The sequence below is a fragment of the Oratosquilla oratoria genome, chromosome 12 (genome assembly GCF_046742065.1).
Source record: "Oratosquilla oratoria isolate Oo_2021 chromosome 12, ASM4674206v1, whole genome shotgun sequence".
Taxonomy (NCBI): Eukaryota; Metazoa; Arthropoda; class Malacostraca; order Stomatopoda; family Squillidae; genus Oratosquilla; species Oratosquilla oratoria.
In genome coordinates this window covers 45803668-45827065 of record NC_134788.1, presented here as the reverse complement: position 1 = coordinate 45827065, position 23398 = coordinate 45803668, and the positions used below count along the sequence as shown (strand labels likewise).

General features: G+C 40.1%; 1 protein-coding gene across 2 annotated transcripts; it reads right to left on the bottom strand.

Moving 5' to 3' along the window:
* Nucleotides 1-2856: 2856 nt before the first annotated feature.
* On the bottom strand, nucleotides 2857-17491 carry LOC143030739 (uncharacterized). Of its 2 annotated transcripts, XM_076193940.1 has the most exons (3): nucleotides 17377-17488; nucleotides 6743-6802; nucleotides 2857-5922 (listed from the first exon to the last, which is right to left on the bottom strand). In XM_076193940.1, the coding sequence occupies exon 3, from the start codon at nucleotides 5530-5532 to the stop codon at nucleotides 4327-4329; it is 1206 nt and encodes a 401-aa protein (XP_076050055.1). In that variant the 5' UTR covers nucleotides 5533-5922; nucleotides 6743-6802; nucleotides 17377-17488; the 3' UTR covers nucleotides 2857-4326. The 2 variants fall into 2 exon arrangements, with proteins under 2 accessions (XP_076050055.1, XP_076050056.1); XM_076193941.1 differs by lacking the exon at nucleotides 6743-6802 and having other exon boundaries at nucleotides 17377-17491.
* Between the last annotated feature and the right edge of the window lie 5907 nt (nucleotides 17492-23398).

Genomic DNA, 23398 nt, shown 5'->3' with positions numbered 1-23398 from the left:
GTCATCCCTGCACCCTGCCCACCGCCCTGGGTCAGAAGCAGTGTCGCAAGATACAGTATATCCACAACAAGGCCGCTTCATTTAATCGGCGACGCCCCCTCTCCGTCCCCCTTTGCATATAAGGCGAGGACGGGGAGAAATCCCTTCGGGCTGCGTCAAAATTTACTCACACATACTACCCCACCCCCCCGCCTATTCCTCCTCATGCAGTCACAACATCATCCATATACAACCATTCTCCACTCACCTCTGTCTTCCGTCCTCTCCCTTCCTTCCTCAACAGACATTCCCCTCTTCCCCAAAGCCCCCTTCACCCCATCCATCCACCTCATCCTAGGACGTCCCCTCATGTTCACCCCCTCCACATCTGCCTTCCATACCTCTTTTACTAGTCTTTCTTCACTCATTCTTTCCATGTGTCCAAACCATCCTAATATTCTTTCATCAACCCTATCTCCCAAATCCTTTTTCACCCCTGTTCTCCTCCTCACCTCCTCATTTCTCACTCTATCCAGCCTAGTAACCCCCACCATACTTCTCAGACACCTCATCTCAAATACATTCAAACTCCTTCTCTCTTCCTCTCTTATATTCCACGTTTCTGCCCCATACAGTGCTGTTGGCACAATCACTCCTTCATACAGTCTCCTCTTCGCATCCATTCCCAAATGTCTATTCCTCATTACACTCTTTAAACCACCAAGGCATTTACTCGCTTCTCTCAATCTACATTTTACCTCCACCTTCACTCCACCTTTTCCTGCTACACTTGCACCCAAGTATCTAAAACTATCCACTTCCTCCAGTCGCTCTCCCTTAATGTTCACTTCCAGTCTACTGCCACTTTCACCCCTTGTACATCTCATCACCTTACTTTTACCCACATTTATCTTTAGCTTTCTTCTATCACATACTCTCCCAAACTCTGCCACCAGCTTCCTCAATCCCTCCTCTGACCCTGCCACAAGCGCAGTGTCGTCCGCAAACAACAGCTGGCTCACCTCCCACTTTTCTCCATTTTCTTTAACCATCTCCAATCCCTGACCCACTACCCTAGCATTCACCTCTCGCACCACCCCATCCATGTATAAGTTGAACAGCCAGGGCGACATAACGCATCCTTGACGAAGTCCCACCTTTACTTCAAACCACTCACTCTCTCCATTTCTAATCCTGACACATGCTCTACTACTCTCATAAAACCTCTTGACAGCTCCCAAAAGCTTTCCTCCTATCCCATAAATTTGCATAACCTCCCACAGTGCCTTTCTGTCTACCCTATCATAAGCCTTTTCCAGATCCATAAAAGCCCAAAAAAATCCTTCCCCTTTCCTATAGCTTTCTCACATATCTGTCTTACCACAAAGATCTGATCTACACAAATGAAGGAATGTGTAATATTCTAAACAATTATTTTAGCTCAGTATTTGTAAACGAAACACCTCAAAGTGAACTCTGATCTGAAACCTGTGAAAAGTCTAGGGTAAACTTACTACGGTAAATATAACAAAAGAAAAAATTAAAAGGTGTATAGACAAACTCAAAGTTAATCAAACACCAGGGCCTGATGGTTGGCATCCAAGAATCTTAAAGGAAATGAAAAATGAGATTGTTGTTCCATTAGAAATTATTTTCAAGAAATCCATCATATCCGGAGATGTCCTAAGAGAATGGAAGCTAGCTAACGTTACTCCCATATTCAAAAAAGGTGACAAAAGAAACCAAATAACTATAGGCCTATAAGTTTGACTTCAATCATAGGAAAATTAATGGAAACTATCATCAGAGATGCTATTGAACATCATTTAGAAAGTAACCTTTTGATAAATGATAGCCAGCATGGTTTCAGATGGAAACGTTCTTGCATGACTAACTTATTGTCAAAGTTGGTTCTCCTGAAATCTGGTACTTGGACGTTATTCATACTTTTTAATTCTTCCCAATATCAAATCTTATTTCTTGATGATTGCTACAGCCTAGACAATCTCCCACCTTGACGTTACTCATTATTAATTAAAAGTAAGTCCAGCGTAATTTCTCCCCTCGTAGGATCGGTAATCATTTTAGGAAATTGTCCTGCACCACATCTAAGAATTTTTTCGTTTCCTGATCTCCTACTAAATTTTCTCAGTGTTTCTATAATTAAAATTTCCCTTGATCACAACGTTTTTGTAATGGGACGCTCTGTGAATTTCATGAATCAGGGGATCAGTCTGCTTAATGCTGAGGTTAGGTCTATACAGGATGCCAATAATTATTTATTCTTGCCTCTAATCTCTACCCAAATAGATTCTATACTGTCCTCTTCCTAACGAAAAATGCTACTCCTCTCACACTCCTGCCAACCCTACAATTTTGTTATCTGAAGAATGTTTTTCTTTTATTTTGGAAATTTACAAATGGCTACAGAATGCAGACCATGTCTGTATGCACTACCTACCAAACGTGGTTGTCACCTTTTTCTTCCATTTACCTTTCAAGTCGGGTAGAAATATAGGATGGTCCTTTCTAGTGGCTCCCTTTTCTTTAAACATAATTTCTGACCTCCAATTTTTGCTCTGACTCAGTTCCTTTTTTGTTAATATTTCTAATATTCCAAGGCTCTTTTAGCAATCTTTCTTTCATCAGTATCTTCTTTGTTCATGGTGTTATTCCTTAACAGTAGGTCTTTGTGAGAAACTCTATTGATTTTTTTCTCTTTTCCAAAAAGAATTTGATACATTATGAAAAAAAAAAAACATTGGAATTGTATCAAGTATTCACACTTGTCAGGCCAATAAGTACTATTTGAGAGGGTGAAATCGATAACATGCTTCTTGTTTTACTTTATTACACTTGACCAAACAAGTCCTGGGGATGAATAACCACCAAAAAGAGTACAAACGATCTCAAAACATGTGAAATTATAAATTTGTACAATTCCATCTTGGAGGTCATTGACATATTCTCAAAATAACATCTATGTTTTAATTCATTACTATGAAATTATAAAATTTATTTGACAAATTCAATTTCATGAAAATTTTGTGTACATTTTTTTTTCTTCATGCACTAGTTGTAAAACGTGTGTGTGTGTGCATGCTGGTGCAAAGTTTAGAAGGAACACTGTTCATCGCAGAAATCACACTGGAATAGATTCTCAACAGTGTGAGTCACCATGTGACACTCAAAGAGACCTGTGTGGATCCTCATATGCTTTGTGAGAGACTCCTTTTGTGAGAAAGCTGCATCACACAGGTTGTGGTGAAAGCAGAGTGTCCTCCACCACACATGGTCCACAGGCACAGAAGCTCCTGTCCTCCTACAATCGCTACCAGGTAAAATTCTTAACTAATCTAATATCAACATTAAACATTAATAAGAAGAAAAGAGGGACTGTTTGATTGGTATACTACAGAAACATAACAGCTAAAAGGACAAAGTCAACAGACAAAGTCAATCCACTGCTCCACCACAAATGGTGGATTGACTACTGCCACAAATACACAGTCTTCTGCTGGGATGATTACTGCCACGACTATGCGGTCCTCTGCTGGAACTGGTACACTGCAAGTGCTGGAATGGCACAGCCATGATTATGTGGACTTCCTTCACTACATGACTGCTGCACATTTCACAAGGTTTGTCAAAGATAACCTTTTTGCTACACTTGCTCAATGGGCACTATCTTTATCAAGCAATTACAAATGGAACAACTACAAATTAGACTACAATTGGGTCAACTACAAACTGGGGTGCAACTAGAAGTAAAGAGGCCAAACTGTATTACAAATCAAACCCAACTAGCTACAACTAAATCTAAACAGCAACCAGGCAAATGAATGGCTTTAAATAGATGAGGCAAAGATCACCATCAACAACTAGTCATTTCCATGCATGGACTGCAAATCAAATCAGGTAAATAATCAAGCTTCATGGGATCAAACAGCTTGGGTCTTTATTAGGAGAACAATTAAAAAAAATTGTACACAGAGTAGAAATTCTTTTTAAATTGAATTGTAAGAATGAATTCTGTTCACACTTGAATGACCTTACGGGTAAAACAAAGGGAATGCCACGCCAGATTCTAAGTGCATAGGCATTGCTTGTGTAATTACTTTTCTGCTGGTTTATTGCAAGCCATGGGAAAAGTGTGATCTTTTCATCATACAGGTCACAAAGGAATGGCTTTTCTCCAATGTCCATCCTCATATGCCTTGTGAGAGAAGTCTTCTGTGAAAAACCAGAATCAAAGAGGTCATACTGGAGAGGCTTCTCTCCTATGTGGGTCCTCATATGCTGTGTGGGATAACTATTTTGAGAAAAAGCAGAGTTGCACAGGTCACACTAGAAAACCTCTCCTGTGTGGCTCCTCATATGCTTTGAGAGTGAATACATTTTGGAGAAAGCTGCATTGCACAGGTCACATTGGAAAGACTTCTCTCCTGTATGGGTCCTCATATGACGTGTGAGATTACACTTTTGTGAGAAAGCAGAATTGCACAGGTCACACTGGAAAGGCTTCTCTCCAGTGTGGGTCCTCATATGCATTGTGAGAGAAATCTTATGTGAGAAAGCAGAATTGCACAGGTCACACTGGAAAGCTTTCTCTCCTGTGTGGGACAACATATGCTTTGTGAGATTGCCTTTTAGTGAGAAAGCAGAATCACACAGGTCACATTGGAAAGGCTTCTCTCCTGTGTGGGTCATCATATGCTTTGCGAGATTACCCTTTTGTGAGAAAGCTGAATCACATAGGCTACACTGGAAAGGCTTCTCTCCTGTGTGGGTCCTCATATGGCTTGCAAGATGACCCTTTTCTGAGAAAGCAGATTCGCACAGGTCACACTGGAAAGGCTTCTCTCCTGTGTGGGTCCTCATATGGCTTGTGAGACAACTCTTATGTGAGAAAGCAGAATTACACAGGTTGCATTGGAAAGGCTTCTCTCCTGTGTGGGTCCTCTTATGCATCATGAGAGAACTCTTTGCTGAGTAAGCAGAATTGCATAGGTTACATTGGAATGGCTTTTCTCCTGCGTGGTTCAACATATGCACTGTGAGATGACCCTTTTGTGAGAAAGCAGAACTGCACAGGTCACACTGGAAAGGCTTCTCTCCTGTGTGGGTCCTCATATGCCTTGTGAGAGAATTCTTTGCCGAGTAAGCAGAATCACACAGGTTACATTGGAATGGCTTCTCTCCTGTGTGGGTCCTCATATGATGTATGAGACATTCCTTTCGAGAAAAAGGAGAATCACACAGGTTACATTGGAAAGGCTTCTCTCCTGTGTGGGTCCTCATATGCTGTGTGAGATGCTTCTTTCGTGAGAAAACAGAATCACAATGGTCACATTGGAAAGGCTTCTCTCCTGTGTGGGTCCTCATATGCTGTGTGAGAGAACCCATTTGTGAGAAACCAGAATCACACAGGTCACTCTGGAAAAGCTTCTCTCCTGTGTGGGTCATCACGTAATCTTTGAGGAAACACTTTTGTGTGAAAGTTTTATTGCACAGGCCACACTGGAATGGCTTCTCTTCAGTGTGGGTGATCATATGAAATTTGAGGTGAGTCTTTCATAAGAAAGCTGCATTGCACAGGTCATATTGGTAAGGCTTCTCTACTGTGTGGGTCCTCATATGCTGTATAAGAGAACCCTTTTGTGAGAAAGTAGAATTGCACAGGTCACACTGGAAAGTCTTTCTCCTGTGAGGGTCACCACATGATCTTTGAAGTGACTTTTGTACCATTTGAGATTATGCTTTTGTGAGAAAGCAGAATTGCACAGGTCACACTGGATAGGCTTCTCTTCAGTGTGGGTCATCATGTGATATCTAAGATAATTCATGATATAGATGTGCCATAGATGTCACACCAGATCTTCTTCTTTGTGTGACACATAAGGATTCTATGGATAGTTCTAAAGGAATGGTGATAATTACTCTCTGGAAAAAAGGTAATCATAATATTGACATCTAATCCTTTGAAATTGTGTAATACACTGTAATAGGATTGTGAATATTGTGTACACAAACCATTCCATATTCAAGTCCCTTTGTACTTGTCATAATGTAAAATAAAACAGAAATACTAACAGATATGGTGCTATCATATATTGCATTCTGCTCTTTCACTAGAAATGTCCTGAAAACCATCCAATAGCTACTGATGCATACTCTCCCCACCATGACTGGTGCTGAAAACCATCCAATAGCTACATGCATACTCTCCCCCACCATGACTGGAATGACTCAAATTTTGCTCTGGCCTTTTTCATCATGTCACAAGATTTGGAAGATAGAAATGGCCCAGCTGGCCGCCACAGTAGTCATATTCTAACATAACTCCACAACATTCCACATTTGGCTTCACAAGACCAAAATCTAAATACGACTAACTCTAGGAAGGTTTATTCAGTTCATCTCATCTGACCCAAATAAGTGATGCAAGTCACATCCTTTCAGATACATTGGTAAGTGGTGTACCTGTGTTATCATTTCAGCACAACATAATAAATGAAATTGTACAGGAACTTTCCATATTTTTTCTTGTGATGTTAAAATGCCTGTTTGTTTAATAGAAAAAAAAAAAAATATTGGATATACCTACTAAAACAATCTCAACAATCATGATAGAGCTGCTATCAAAAGGTGCAATCCCAGTAAATGTGGAAATAGCAAGAAGACAATGTATAATGTGAGAATCAGTGCTTTAACATTTTCAACCTATAGGTCATTTAAACACAGAGGCATCATATACACAAACCTGGTCATCTTCCAGGAAGCCGGTGACTCCCTTACTGGTTCTGACACTTGTGTGATAATACTGTCAAAAAAATAAAATTAAATAAGTTCTCTTTGTGGAACCTTTATTTGATATTATCATCTCCATTTAGAAGATGTCCCTGCCTATTAATATTAATCAATGTAAAGTTGGATATTATACAAGTTTTGGTTCTACTTGAGCATTTCCCACCTTGATTATGACAGCCTAATTGCTGAGATCATTCAATCAAGCAATGTAGTTAACAGCAAGAATGGTTACTGTCCCAACCTCTTTGATGCTGCTGAAGAAAATGCTTCTAAATTCACCACACCCCTACATCTTACTGGTTTGTGACATACTATAAGGAAAATAGAGGTAACTTTATCCATGCTGCTAAGTATTGAGAGAGGGAGTCTGGAGTGTTTCCTATAAATAACATAAAAAGATATGGTAAAGATGATCCCAGGTAAGGATTTAATACCAGCAATGATGCTCCTCCATCTACCTTGTTTTTCAGGTGGAATTTTCAAATCCATCAAACCACAATGAACATTCAGTTACTGTAAAGTACACATCTACAATTAACATACATACATACATACATACATACACCAAGGCTTTTTCCCCCTTACAAGGGAGGTAGCCAAAAAGGAAAAGGCATAAAATCATTCCCATCCATTCCATCCCTGAATACACTCCACACCCCTCCAACCTCCCTCTTATCATAACACCTCCTGGATGACGGGTCATCCCTGCACCTTCACCACTCCCCTGGGTCAGAAGCAGTGTTGCAAGGCACAGCACATCCACAGCAAGGCCATTTCATTAAATCGGCGACCCCCCCTCTCCATCCCCCTATACATAAAAGGAGAAGACGGGGAGAAATCTCTTCAGGCTGCGTCAAATTTTGCTCACACATACTACCTCATCCCCCATCCCCCCGCCCATTAACACCTACATAAATTCTCAGAAATATCAATCATGCCCTGACAATGTTAAATGAGCAACAAAAATAAGAGAAAATAGTAGCATGCTCACATTTCATTGTTCATATTTTCCCGAGTGAATAAATATAGGTCCTCTTTGTCTCCCAATAAAAGCTTTCATCAACTGTCTTATACAGTATATACCTAGTTGTATTTTGTGGGACAAAAGGTAGAGAGGTGCTTAGAGTGAACTCCTTAAATGAAAAGGAAAAGGAAAAGGAGTACAAGAAGAAGCTGAGGGAGGAGTGGGAGGTAGTGAAGGATAGAGTAGAGCTAGGAGTGGAGGAGGAATGGGGATGGTTCAAGGAGGAAGTCACAAAGTGTGCAAAGATGGTGTGTGGAACAAGAAGGACAGGAGGAAATAGAAGAAAGGGTAGTGAATGGTGGAATGAGGAAACAAAGAAGGTTGTAGAAGAGAAGAAGCAAGCTTTCACAGATTGGTTACAAAATAGGATGAGGGAGTCATATGAGAGGTACAAAGAAAAGAAAAGAGAAGTAAAGCAAAAGGTAAAGGAGGCAAAAAGGAGAGCAGATATTAAAGTGGGGTAAGAGTATGACAGAAAATTTTGAAAGTGATAAAAAAAATGTTTTGGAAAGAAATTAAGAGAGGAAGAGGAGGCGAATCAAGTAGAGAAGAAAAGGTAAAAGGTGCAGATGGAGAGATGATAATGGAAGAGAAGGCAGTAAGGGGAAGATGGGCAGAGTATTTTAGGGAGTTGCTAAATGTGAAGGAGGATAGGGAGGGAAAGATAGCTGCAGTGGGAAATGCTAAGAAAATGACCGTGGTGAGTGAAGAAAATGGAGGAGAAATAAGGAAGGATGAAGTGAAAGCAGTTGTTAAGATGATGAAAGCAGGTAAGGCACCTGGTCTGGATGGATGCCATGCAGAATGTCTAAAAAAAGGAGGTACAGTGATGGTGGACTGGCTGGTGAGGTTATTTAATGTTTGCTGGAGAGAGAGTAGAGTGCCGGAGGACTGGAGGAGTACCTGTATAGTTCTACTTTACAAGGGGAAAGGGGACAAGTGTGAATGTAGTAGTTTCAGAGGGATTAGCTTGTTAAGTGTAGTTGGGAAGGCTTATGGGAGGATCTTGATTGAGAGGATTAGGAGAGGAACAGAGGGAGTAATTGGTGAGGAACAATGTGCAGGATGGGTAGAGGTTGTGTAGATCAGATTTTTGTGGTAAGACAGATATGTGAGAAAGCTATAGGAAAGGGAAGGATGTTTTTTGGGCTTTTATGGATCTGGAAAAGGCTTACAACAGGGTAGACAGAAAGGCACTGTGGGAGGTTTTGTGGATATACGGGATAGAAGGAAAGCTTCTAGGAGCTGTCAAGAGTTTTTATGAGAGTAGTAGAGGTTGTGTCAGGATAAGAAATGGAGAGAGTGAGTGGTTCGAGGTCAAGGTGGGACTTCGTCAGGGATGCATTATGTCGCCCTGGCTGTTCAACTTGTACATGGATGGGGTAGTGCGAGAGGTAAATGCAAGGGTGGTGGGTCAGGGATTGGAGATGGTTAAAGAAAATGGAGAAAAGTGGGAGGTGAGCCAGCTGTTGTTTGCAGAAGACACTGCACATGTGGCAGTATCGGAGGAGGGATTGAGGAAGTTGGTGACAGAGTTTGGGAGAGTGTGTGGTAGAAAGCTGAAGATAAATGTGGGTAAAAGTAAGGTGATGAGATGCACAAGGGGTGAAAGTGGCAGCAGACTGGAAGTGAGCATTAAGGGAGAGCGACTGGAGGAAGTGGATAGTTTTAGATACTTGGGTGCAAATGTGGCAGGAAAGGGTGGAGTAGAGGTGGAGGTAGAATGTAGATTGAGAGAAGCGAGTAAATGCCTTGGTGGATTAAAAAGTGTAATGAGGAATAGACATTTGGGAATGGATGCTAAGAGGAGACTGCATGAAGGAGTGATTATGCCAACAGCACTGTATGGGGCAGAAACATGGAACATAAAAGAGGAAGAGAGAAGATGTTTGAATGTGTTTGAGATGAGGTGTCTGAGAAGTATGATGGGTGTTACTAGGCTAGATAGAATGAGAAATGAGGAGGTGAGGAGGAGAACAGGGGTGGAAAGGGAGTTGGAAGATAGGGTTGATGAAAGAGTATTAGGATGGTTTGGACACATGGAAAGAATGAGTGAAGAAAGACTAGTAAAAGAGGTATGAAAGGCAGATGTGGAGGGAGTGAACATGAGGGGATGTCCTAGGATGAGGTGGATGGATGGGGTGAAGGGGGCTTTGGGGAAGAGGGGAATGTCTGTTGAGGAAGGACGGGAGAGGACAGAAGACAGGAGTGAATGGAGAATGTTTGTATATGGATGATGTAATGCATGAGGTGGAATGGGGAGTGAGGTAGTATGTGTGAGCAAAATTTGATGCCACCCAAAGGGATTTCTCTCTGTCTTCTCCTTTTATGCATGGGATGACGGAGAGGGGGGGGTCGTCGATTTAATGAAGCGGCCTTGCTGTGGATGTGCTGTGTCTTGCGACACTGCTTCTGACCCAGGGCGGTGGAGAAGGTGCAGGGATGACCCGTCATCCAGGAGGTGCTAAGATAAGAGGGAGGGTGGAGGGGTGTGGAGTGTATTCAGGGATGGAATAGGTGGGAATGATTTTATGCCTTTTCCTTTTTGACTACCTCCCTTGTAAGGGGGAAAAAGCCTTGGTGTATGTATGTATGTATTTTGCGGGAGGAGAGCTATGCGTGTAGTGACCTGCTGTTGTGCCTTTCTGCATCCAGTTTTTTCTTAAAATCATGTATAGTTTTAGCACTCGCTGTTTCCTCTTCCGATTTGTTCCGTGTATCTATTAATCAGTGTGGAAAGCTATTCTTTTTCAGATCTCGTCTGTAACTTTCTTCCTTATGTTTCTTCTTGTGTCATCTTGTATTTTTTCTATCCCACTTTAGTAGGTCATCCCTATCAAGAATTTCCATCCCTTTCATAATTCTATAAATGGTTATCAAATCAGCTCTTTCTCTTCTTTGATTAAGGGTTGGTAAATTTAGTTTGTCCAATCTTTGTATGTCAAATTGGAAAGTGTTGGTGCCATTTTTGTCACTGCTCCTTGAATTCTTTCTAGTTTATGATATTTTTGGTACTAGGTGTCCAAAGAGACACTGCGTATTCCAATTTTAGTCTTATCAGTGTAACTAGAGGTTTCTTTAACATTTCTTCATCCACGTAATTAAAGGCCAGTTTCATTGATCTTAATAAGCAAAAAGTTTCTCCAACTAATTTGTTGACATGTCTGTCTGGTATCATGTTATTTGAGATAGATAGATACTCCTAGGTCCTTTTCTGAGTTTACTTTTTTACTTCCTTTGTACCAATTTTATATTGACCTGAGATTCTATTTTTGCTTTTTCCAAATTCCATTATACTACATTTCTTGATGTTGAAATTCACTTCATTCTTTTGACTCCATTTCCAGACTTTGTCCAGGTCTTCCTGAAAAGATTTACAATCTTCCTCTGTACTTACTCTCTTTAATAGTTTCGCATCATCTACAAAGAAGTTCATATAACATTCCACGCCTTCATCCATATCATTTATCTAAATAGCAAACTAATTGGAGCCAATACAAAGCTTTGGGGGACTCCACTTATCATATCTTCCCAATTTGAGTTCTTGTCTCTAAGTACCACCATCATTTTTCTTCTGTTCAGGAAATCTTTCATCCATTCCAATAATTTTCCTTGTATTCCACCCATAATTTCAATTTTTCTTAGAAGCTTTTTGTGAGGTATTTTTTTCAAAAGCCTTTTGTAAGTCCAAGAAAGCACAATCTGCCCATCTGTCTCTTTCTTGCATTATTTCTATTAATATTGAGTAAAAGCATATTAAGTTTGTAGTGCATGATCTTCCACTTCTAAATCCAAATCATTTAGGGTTTTCTATATTGTTCTCTTCCAAGTGTTTCATCCATTTATTTCTAATAACTTTTTCGCATATTTATGCAACTGTACTTGTGAGGGATACTGGTCTATAGTTTGTTGGATTTTCTTTGTCTCCTTCTTTATATATTGGTAAATTATTTGCATTTTTTCAATCTTGTGGTACTTTTCATTCTTTGAGTGAGAAGTCAATTATCTTGTGCATTTTGTCTATAAGTTCATCTATATATTCTTTCAATATCCAGTTTACTATTCCATTGGGCCCATATGACTTTCTGATGTCAAGGTTCTTTATTTGGTCCCCTATTTCTTTCTGTGTCACCATTATTTCTTTCATTTTGGGGGATCCTTCTCATTGTCCTTCATCCCAAATTTGTGAGCTTTCAATTGTAAATATAGACCTAAAATGCCTGATCATTACTTCAGCCATTTCTACTTCTTCTATTTATTCTTTGTTTCCTTCGAGCAGTTTCACTATTTCATGTTTGTCTTTTAGTTCGTCATTTACATATCTATACAATAGTTTAGGTTGGTCTTTGCATTTGTCTATTATATCTTTTTTCCTCTCTACATGTATCTACATAGTCATTTCTCAGTTTGATGTATGTTTGCCATTTGGTCTTTTTTTTTTTCATCTTTTCCAAGTTTTGTCTCTTCTATCTTTAGTATCACTACACTTTTTGTTATACCAACACTTTATGTAAACCCTTTTTTGTTTCTTCTTAGGTACATGTTTATCTGTTCCCTCTTTGTTTTTTTCTTTAGATATGTTCCATTTCTCTTCCATCTTTGTTTTGTTTGAAAATTTTTCCCAATTTGCGTTTTGAAACTTTTATCTTAGTTTTACAAAGTCAGTTTTGTTGTACATTAAACTTCCTTCTCTGTGTTTCTCATTTCTTATCACATAATTTTGTTCCTTAAGTTCGAACTCTATTAGTATGTGGTCACTCTTCCTAAATGGTGTCTTATAATTCATTTTGTCCATGATTTCAGGCTCAGAAGTGAATATCAAGTCTAGCCTCGATGGTTCTTCATTGTTTCTATATCTAGTGTTTTCCTTGACCCACTGAGTCAATGTATAATCAATGGTCAAATCCAGTAGAATGTTGCCCCAGAGTTCCTCTACACCTTTTATTGTCAATTCTTCCCAATTTATTTTCTTTGCGTTAAAGTCACCCATAACTACTGTTTCCTCCATCTATCAGTATCTCAAATAATTCATTCTTTGTGTCTGCCAGTAATTTTCAGTGATCGCTATCAGACCAAGCCTTTGTTTTTGGGAGCACATATAGTACTATAAACTTTCTACTTTTCATACTGCTGTTTTCAATTTTAATTGTGATCATTTCCACATTTTCCTTACCTTCCATTATCTTGATCACACTTAAGCCCTTTCTAGTCAATAACATGACTCCCCCTCATTTATCCATTCTATTTTTCAACCAAAGGTTGCATAAACCTTGTCCCACCATACTTGATTGTATAGGACTTTTCAATTTTGTCTACACAATTCCTATTATGTCTGGTTTCTCTATTAATAGTCATTTAATTTATTTATTCCAGAAATCATACATCCATGTTTGTGTATGCCACTTTTAATTTTTCTTTTCTTCTCTTATTTGGTTTATGTTTCCATTTTTCTGATGTACCATTTTCTCATTCTCAGATCCAGTAATCTCCAAAACACTCATTGTTTTCAGTCTCTAATGTTCTCGCATTTTTTTCCTTAGCTTCATTTCTTAGTGCCCTATCTTTCTCTATTTCTTCATCATTCATTTCCTTTTTTATCCACACATTTTTGTAATTTTCACTGTTTGCCAGCTTTGCCTCCTTTGATAGTATCTCTTCAGCTATAATTTGAATCCTTAGTTTGATTTTCACTGGCCTATAGTTTTTTCTTTAGAGTATGTACCCACCTATGCACATAATTAATTTTCTTCTCCAATTCTTGACCCTTGTCCTGAATGGCTTTCAGTATTTCCTTCGCAATTTCTTTCTCTTCTTTTTCTCTTTGGTATTTGTTTACATTATGTTTTTCTTTGACACCATGAACCACAATGCATTTCTTTTTATCCACTGTATCTCTCAACCATTTTCCTTTCCTTTGATTACCTTGATCACTGTTTCCTTTGCATTCTCTTCTACCTGCTATTGTACTATTTCTTTGAAAGAAATGTTTTGATTTTCATGTTCCTGTTTCCACTGATTTTTTATCTCAATAAGATCTCTCTTTGATTGATTCTTCCATCTTTTCGGTCACTGCTTGTAATTGTTCTTCGACCTCTTTCTTTAGTTCTTTGTTTTTGTTTCTATCCTCGTTTTCCTCTCATTTTCTCTTTTAATCATACTTAGTTCACCTTTTAGATCATTTAATTATCTGATTATTTCGTTGTTGGTTCTACGTAAATTTGACACCTCTATTTGCAAAGCTCTATGGTCTATTTCTAAATCAATTAATTCATCTACCCTCTGAAATCCCCCCAAAAAACTTTACTTTCATACCTCTGAGTTGTCTTCGGAGTGAATACATGTTCTCTCAGGGATTACTCCCAGCGGTGACTCCACTCTACTCATATCTAATCCTCTCTTTGTTGGTTTATTGATTATTTTTTCTTCCCTATTTTCCTCCATTTTGTGCTAAAAACTATACTTTTTCAAGTACTGGATTAGATACCTTACCGGTCACTCAAGAAAACAAAGCTATATCCAGAACAAGGCATTTTTCTTGATTCAAACAACAAAGTGCTAAGTCAATGATGAGTGTGTGTGTGACATATGTGTGTATATATACATACAACACTACAGTGCTCGACAAGGAAGTACGAACAGTTAGTGAGAATGAGTGATGAGGAGAATGAATGAGTCATAAATCAATAAACAAAAGCTCACTTCGTACCTCTAATACTTTGATGGGTGGCCTTTACGTGCAATGATCTCATGAAGGCGGTTTGGAATGGAAGTGGCGTACTTGGCAAGATGCGCAGGGGTTATACTAGCCCAGGATTTGCGAATGACTGCCTTGAGCTTGGGCACAGAGCTCGTATCTTTACCCTGCAGGTCTTGTTTAATGTGGTTCCACAGGTTTTCTATTGAGTTTATGTTAGGACTATTGCCTGGCCAGTCTGCTATGTAAGGTATATGACAGTCTTTAAGCCAGTGAGTAACACTACAAGCAGTGTGGGCTGGGGCGTGATCTTGTTGAAAGATGTTAGCACCTGAGCTATTAAAAGAATCCTCCAGGTGGTCATCTAAGAGTTCATAATAAACATATTGGTTCATTTTTACATTTTTCGGTAGTGCAACAAGGCTCCCAAGTCCTCTTCCACTAAAACTTCCCCATACCATGAATCAGGGCGTTTCACTGTTTGTTGAATGTACCAGGGGTCAAGAGGGTCAGTGTTTTTTGCAGAGGTGCTTTCTAGCCTTAATATGGACAAGAACAAGTATTTATCACGAGACAATAACCCAGATCATAGCTTTACATAAATCTGGTCACCAAACAAAGGAAATAATATAGCAGGTTGGGGTTGGCAAGACATCTGTGTGCAAGTGGGTTGCCATTTTTAAGAAGGAAGGTGGCTGTGACACACCCTTACAAACCAAGGAAAACGTACCCCAAAAAGACATCCCCTCGTGCTACTAATGTTATCAAGAGACAGTTAGAGCATGATCCACGTGTTACCGCCAGAAAAATAAAATAAAATAACCCAGGACTCTTTGGGGAGGTTAGTGTGTGAACAGTTAGCCACCGCATTCACGACCTTGGGTACAGAAGCCACCGCCCGGTGAAGAAGCCTCTTCTCACTCTTAACCAGAGGCGCCGTAGGGTCAAGTTTTGCAAGAAATATCTTCAGTGGGATGATGACAAGTGGCTGGATATTCTCTGGACCGATGAGTCCACCTTTACTGTCACTGGCAATAGGGGTGGAAACGTGTCATCCCTATTTCCCTCCCACTGCTCTGGGTCAAAAGCAATGCAGCAAGACACAGTACATCCATGGCAAAGCTGCTTCACTTAACCCATTCAACTCCGATGACAAGATGTCTTGTCATTTGGTCAAATAAAACAAAAAATCATAATAAAACAACAAAATGTTTGATGATCAAACAGCACCAGAAAAATATGATGTCATCAGTCCTCCTCCTCCTCGAGGAGGAGGACTGATGACGTCATATTTTTCTGGTGCTGTTTGATCATCAAACATTTTGTTGTTTTATTATGATTTTTTGTTTTATTTGACCAAATGACAAGACATCTTGTCATCGGAGTTGAATGGGTTAATTAGTGAGGCCCCCTTTCCATCCCCCTTATGCAGAAAACAAGAAGACCTTAAATTGAGCTTCTACTGATATACAATACAGAAAGAAACAATCAACTTTGGGCCAATCAGGAGACTAAATTTAATTTGGAGGAAAGTCTTTTACCTGGTCAAGGTCAATTGGGAGAGGACACAAATCAGTTGCCTGACCTGCCTGCCCAAGATGAAAGTGATCTGGACATGTAGGTCACATGACCTGCATCCAGTATCTATGTAAGGGAAGATATAACTGCTCATAAGATAATGCAATGGCTTCTAATTAATATGACATGAACATGTGGAGTGAATATCAAGAAAGATTTTACTCACAAGAATATCATAATCAGTGCACACTGAATTCTGAAGGAATTTAATTACTTTTTTATTTTCCTCCCCAGGAAGACCGAATGGAGCCCCATCCCCCAATATGAATGTAAGAACAATGTAAGCAAACAGGATACACACATTGATAAACATAAAGATACTTGCTAGTATTAACTTTTTTAATTGATACCGTTAATATTAATTTGTTGTAGTTACATATGGGTTGTGTATAGACGATGCTGTGATGCATGAGGGGAAGTGGGTGGGGGATGGGGGGTGAGGAAATATGTATGAGAAAAAAAAAGTTGACACAGCCCGAAGGGATTTCTCCCCGTCTTCTCCTTTATGCATGGGGGACGGAGAGGGGGGGTCGCGAATTTATGAAGCGGCCTTGCTGTGGATGTGCTGTGTCCTGCGACACTGCTTCTGACCCAGGGCAGTGGACAGGATGCAGGGATGACCCGTCATCCAGGAGGTGCCAAGATAAGAGGGAGAGAGGAGGGTGGAGGGGAGTGGAATATATAGGAAATGGAATGGGTGGGAGTGGTTTCTATGCCTTTTTCTTTTTGGCTACCCCCCATGTAGGGGGAAAAAGCCTTTGGTATATGTATGTATGTACATATGGAGCTCAAAATATTCACAGTGATAAGAGCTAGCCATTGATACAGTTAAAGTTTGCAGCTGTGAGACTGGCAAATATCTTTATAATATACCAAAATATTTGCCAGTCTCAATTTTTTAAAGATCGCGACCTTAATCTTTGATACTTATATATGGGGTTTAAAATACTTATCAATAAGAGCTAGATGTAAGAATTGCAGCAGTGAGAGCTAAACTGACCTAATCTATGCCCTTGGTAAATATAAAGATGGCCATTCACCTCATTTTTTTTCTTAACAGCTATTAACACTACTATTAGTTTGCAGAAGTTATATCTGGGGTTAAGAATATTCAGAATGATAACAGCTAACCGACTATATAGGTAATTGCAGGTGCCAGGCTGGCAAACATGATCTTGATAAATACCCACACATTTACCCCTGCTCAGAATGCCAAATTACACACTACCAAACGGGAATTGAAGTGTAGCAAATGTACTAGGCTAATTTACCACTACATGATTTCACTTACGAATTCAAGAATGGCACACTAGTTTAGCCATAAAAACAAGCTCTTCAAACAGCCGAAAGAGTGCAACTCAAGGCTTGGCTGTCTATGACGTCATATGTAAATAAACATTGCCAGGTACTTCAAGAATGAATCCATGTCATAATCCCAGTTACAAAATCCCATATGTCGAAAACCCACAATCAAAATCCCATAATTCATAATCCCATATATCATTGATCAAAATCCCATACTATCTTATCATACATAACTATAATATAAAAATATATATATTATTGTCATATAGATGTGGAACTGATCAATGTTTTGTAGGTATGTTTATAACATCAAAGAATTGGAAATAATTAATTAAAATTGACTTCAGGTAGCTGGGCTTTTAGAAATTATTGTTAATTTGTTGGAATTCAACAAGTTAGATAGATTAAAGGGTATGGCACGAGTTAAAGCTAGATAGTGACAATATTGAACTGACGGCAGGAAAATTCTTACTCGGGAAAGCAAAAATAGATGTTCAAAAGGAGAAACTGCACAAACTATGAAATGCAAGAGAAAAGATGAAGTTAGAGGGCAGAGTATAAATGAAAGAAACAAAACAAAAAGAGGATAGGAATGTTTTACATATTATTATTCTCGCAGTCCGAGTATAAATGAAGGAAAAAAAATACAAACGAAGCGTTTATAGTCTATTCAATCAATCAAATCAGCCATCCTGAGTCCACTGCTGAACAAAGGCCTCCTTTATAGCATCCATGATTCGCACGACCGCGCCAACGTTTGCCACGTCATTCCTGCAAACTTCTTAATCTCGTCTTTCTATCTTCTGTCTGGTCTTCCACGCTTACCATCTCTCGGCGTCCACTCAGTAACATACCAGCTCCATCGCTTATCAGTCGTTCGCACTAACTTACCTGCCCAATTCCACATCCTCTCTTTTAACAATTCAACAATATGTGAATATCTTCCACTCTGGTCTGCTCTCTTTCGGTCTCTCGACATTATTCCCATCATTGATCTCTCAATTCTCCTCTGTGCAGTCCTCAGTTTTGTTTCCATCGCCTTCTTCAGTTTCCAAGTCTCCCACCCGGAGATTATTGCTGGCAGAATGCACTGATTGCAAACTTTATGTTTCAAACATAAAGAGAGAGAGCCTCTCAATATTTTATTATACTTGCCAAACACTTTCCAACCAATTGTGATGCGTCTTTCTATTTCATCATGATCTTTGGTCACTTTCACCATCTGGTCTAAATAATTATACTCAACTTCTTCTAGACTCTCGCCATCGATTATAACCTCTTTACTTTGAACTTTCGTGTTGGACATTACTTTGGTTTTATCTTTAGTAATTTTTAAACCGTTGAGACTTCTTTTTCAGATCACTCAGCATATTTTGCAAGTCTTCTGCTCTTTCTGAAATAAGAATAATATCATCCGCAAATCTTAGATGGTTCAAATATTTGCCATTAATCTTCAAAACTTTATCTTCCCAACTCAACCTTCTCTATTTCTCTAATCTCTGCCTTATGTTGATAATCTTGTTTAGTTCTACTCTTCCTATTTCGTCTCTCCTGCTTTTAATCTGCATGGTCTTTCTTCTTTTAATTTGGTCATTTGTGGCTTTGGGGTATTTGTTTTCTTTAATACTTTTTGTACTTCCCACTTTCTCTGCCTATTCCCTAATGATATTCAATAAATTCGAATTAATATCTTCGACGGTCCTCGCAAGTTCTTAGAGCTTCGAATCTATTCTTAATTTCTAACTTAAATTCGTTCTTATTATCCTTAACCTTTGCAAGGCGTATTTTCTTTCTTAAAATTAGTATATTTCTCTCGGCTCTGGAACTGAATTTAGCTGTGCAACCTACCATTCTATGGTCACTACCTATGTTGACTTTATGACCGTAACATTTCTAACGCTCTTGCTCTCATCTCCTGATATAAAGTCTACTTCGTTCTTTGTTGTTCCATTTGGGCTTCTCCAGGTCCATTTACGACCTACACACTTTTGGAAGAAAGTGTTCATTATCTTCATGTTGTAGTTCGCTGCAAAATTGACTAACATCTCGCATCTATCATTTCTTTCACCTACTCCAAAATTCCCAACGCATGGCTGATCTCCCACCTTCTTCCCCACTTTAGCATTAAAGTTGCCTATTGCCAACTTTTCATGATCCATTACCTGACTTAAATCATCATAGAAGGATTTAATTTCATTTTCTGAACTCTGTGAAGTTGGTGCATAAACCTGAACTATTTTTAGAGTGTGACACAAATTCCTGGACAGTGGAAGAAGGTGGTGGATGAGGTGGTGTGGGTAACACGTACCTTAAGTAATTGATGAAGGGAGGGGGAAGATAGCTGCAGTTGGGAAACCGAAGTCCAGGAGATTTGTATCACATCTCGGGACCACTCGCCTTCCCTCCAAGGCAAGCGTGAGAGTAGATCAAAGAGGGGGGGGGGGGTATGATGGGACAACTCATTAAGTGAACCGTCCTAGGCTAATGAAACCCAGAACTCCTATTGTGAGTTTTAATGAATTAAATAATTAAACACTAGAAATATGCTACTTGACATTACATAAGGGTTTTAACAGTTGGATTTCACACATACATCCTATCTATTCCCTGCTTGTGGAGACGTCTTCAATTAGCGCGGTCTCCTGCTGAGCTCCGACCGGCGCGGCTCTGCTTCTGGTGGGGGCGGGGGGTGACGGCCTGGGCGGGCGCTGAGATGGGCTTGCAAGTAACCCACTTCACCGACGTAGTCTTAGTCAATCGTACTGCACTCTTAGAGTTCTTGCGGGAGGGGTTTGTACCCAAATAATCGACACTCGATTGGCTCTCAAGGATGAAAATCCCCAACAGTCACATGAGGGAGGAAAGGACACGATTGGACTTCCGAGAATGAGCGGTCCGACCTCCCTTGTTGAACTCGATGTGTAGACTGACCTCTGTCCCGCGGCATGTGAGGTCAAAATGCCCGCTAGCCGGCTTCCGACGTTGCCAATAGTTCTACGTCTCCGTCCCTAGTTGTGAAGGGTACTACGAATAATGTTTATGCGAAAGATGACACAGTTCCAATTGTTCCTTGAGGTAGACACTGTTCACGAGCGTGTTAGATACGATCCTAATTATTCTAATTGCCTAGCTTAAAACAAATATGTGGCAGAGCGCAGGGGGGGGGGGAGGAGGGGGTGTGTTCGCACTAAGCGGGAGATGGACAAGGCCGCTTTGTTACTTTGGCCGATGAAAATCCGTTGGCCTAAGTCGTGTGAGAACACTTGAATCTAAAGGGGGGGGGGGTGTTCTCTAAATAATTAGAAGTCTCTCACTTCGTTAAGGCACTTTAATTGATTGCCAAAATGGCACAACAGTTGATGAGGATAAGGAGAAGGAGAAAGGACAGGATGTAGCTACTAGAAGTCTTAAGGACTCTGGTAATTCCCCCGAGTATAGGGAATGAAGGGCCGAAACGGTGAGAAATCAGACGAGAGAAAATGGGAAGGGGAGACAGCGAGCTGGGTGTCACGATTTCAAAAATTGTGACAGAGTGTACCTTTTACACAGCCTAATCACAATTCAAGCTACTCTGTCTGATAAACTACTGAATTTGACTACGTTACCAGCAACCTCTCGGTTTATCAAGAATCTTACTCCATTAGATCTTTCTTTGTCCTTACTTCTATAGTAGAGCAGGTGGTGACCCTTTTGTAATTGTATTAGCTTTTCTTCCGCTATTCGGAATTCGCTGAGTCCTACGATGTCTCACTTGTTGTCTAGTTGTCAAGTAGAAAGCTGGTGTGGGCCTTTACAGTGGCTCCCTTTCCCTTACACATAATTTTTGACTTCAAATTTTTGCTTTGATTCTATTCCTCTTTGATGTTGATATTTCTGCTATTCAGGCAGTTCACTCTAAGCACCTCCCTACCTTCTGTTCTTTTCCTCTTTCTCCATTTATCCTCCATTTTTACCTTACCTTCCACTAAAAAAATATCTGATATTCCTCCAATCTCTCCCCTTAGAACATGTACATCCTTAACTCTTAACCCTGGATTACTAGACATGTGCCACTTGCGATCACGTAATGCGCAGTTATATATTCGCGGGCTGTGGTGTCCACCTAAATTGACATTTGGCAACTTTTATTGTTTATTGCATCAGTAATGATTGTGCCGCCTGTGTGGAGACTGAAATCCGTGCTCTGCATTTGTATACAGCCTAGGTAAGTTTTAGTGTATCCATATGGCACATGTCGGGTCATTACGTTAGATTATTGGAGGGAAAAAAGTCATGTCATAAAGTCTGTTTATGTGATGATGTATGAAAAGTTTTGAGAGTGCTTTCAAGTCATAATGAACACTCTGTTCTTAAACATGACTCACATGATACAATATGAAGTGCTACATTTTTTTTTTTTTTTTTTTTTGGGGCAGCCATGAAACGAACAAAATTCTATACAGATGAACAGCTGGTGTTGCTTGTGAACTCTGAAGAGTTCGAATGATGTGGAGATAACATGGTAGACTCAATAAGTGAAGCCGATATCACCACTGGGACTGTGGAAGAGGGTGCTGTGTAAGGTGGCCAACTCGGCCTTCTAGGGGACCATGTGACAGCATCACCATCCATTGTGTTGCCATCCTCTGGGACTCCTGAATCGCCAGACATTGATTGAGTGCACAACAGGACCTAGTGGTGGTGTGAGTGCAGTGGTCACACCACACAAGGAGCAGGAGCCAACTGAGGCGGTGGTTCAGCCTCCAGCCGTCCCGTTGTCACAGACCTGCTAGACGAGCCCCCTTCACCTCCCCCCAAAAATACAAGAGGCGTCGTATTGTACTTACTGATGAGCCCAGTGATGACTCTGACCCAGATTATATACCAGACGACTGGAATGAACCCCGACCCCACAGTTATAGAGAGTGGAGCCAAACAAGATAAACGAACATCAAAGGAAATGTTTGATCCTCTGCATGTGTCACTTTTGTACCGTGCTGGGCTAAGTGAATCAAGATTCACTTTACTTTTACGGGCCATATGTTTTGATGACCACACCACACGGGAAGAATGAACCAGGACTGACAAAATGGTGCATTTAGGCACATTTGGGAAAGGATGTTAAGGGATTGTATGAAGGAGTGATTGTGCCAACAGCACTGTATGGGGGCAGAGACATGGGACATAAGAGAGAAAGAGAGGAGGAGTTTGAATGTGTTTGAGAAGAGGTGCCTGAGAAGTATGATAAGGATTACTATGCTGGATAGAATGAGACATAAGGTGGGGAGGAGAAAGGGGGTGGAAAGGGGGTTGGGAGATTGGGTTGATGAAAGACTATTGGGATGGTTTAGACACATGGAAAGAATGAGTGAAAAAAAGATTAGTGAAAGAGGTGTGGAAGGAGTGAATGTGAGGGGGTGACCTAGGATGAGATGAAGTGAACGGGGCATTGGGAAAGAGGGGAATGTTTGTTGAGGAAGGACAGGAGAGGACAAAAGATAGGGGTGAATGGACAATGGTTTTATACATATTTTGCTGTCGTGCATGGGGGATGAGGGTGATGGGATTTGTGTGAAAAATAAATTGACGTAGCCCAAAGGAATTTCTCGTCTTTTTATTTTTCTGCACGAGGGGATAGAGAGGGGGGATTGCTGATTTAATGAAGCGTACTTGCTGTAGATGTGCCGTCATACGACACTGTCGCAAATCTCTGGACAGTCGAAAGGAGAGGATGTGGGGTGGAACGGGTGAGGGTAGATAGCTACAGTGGGAGCCGAAGTCCAGAAAATTTGCACCACCGACGGGGACTACACACGCTTCCCTCTGAGTGGCGTGTATAAATTTCAGTATTTAAAGGGGATACGGAATGATTCAACTCATTTAGCTAATCACAACCCTAGGGTAATTAAATAAACTAGAAGAAATCGATTTAATAGAATAAATTCCACAGTGAATACACTTAGAAAACATGTGACACAACACTTTAATAATTCACATTAAGTAAATATCATTTGAAGTCAAACCAGACT

Excerpts from the sequence above, each read along its gene's own strand:
- LOC143030739 (XM_076193941.1), bottom strand. The coding sequence starts at position 5,532 with ATGATCACCCACACTGAAGAGAAGCCATTCCAGTGTGGCCTGTGCAAT.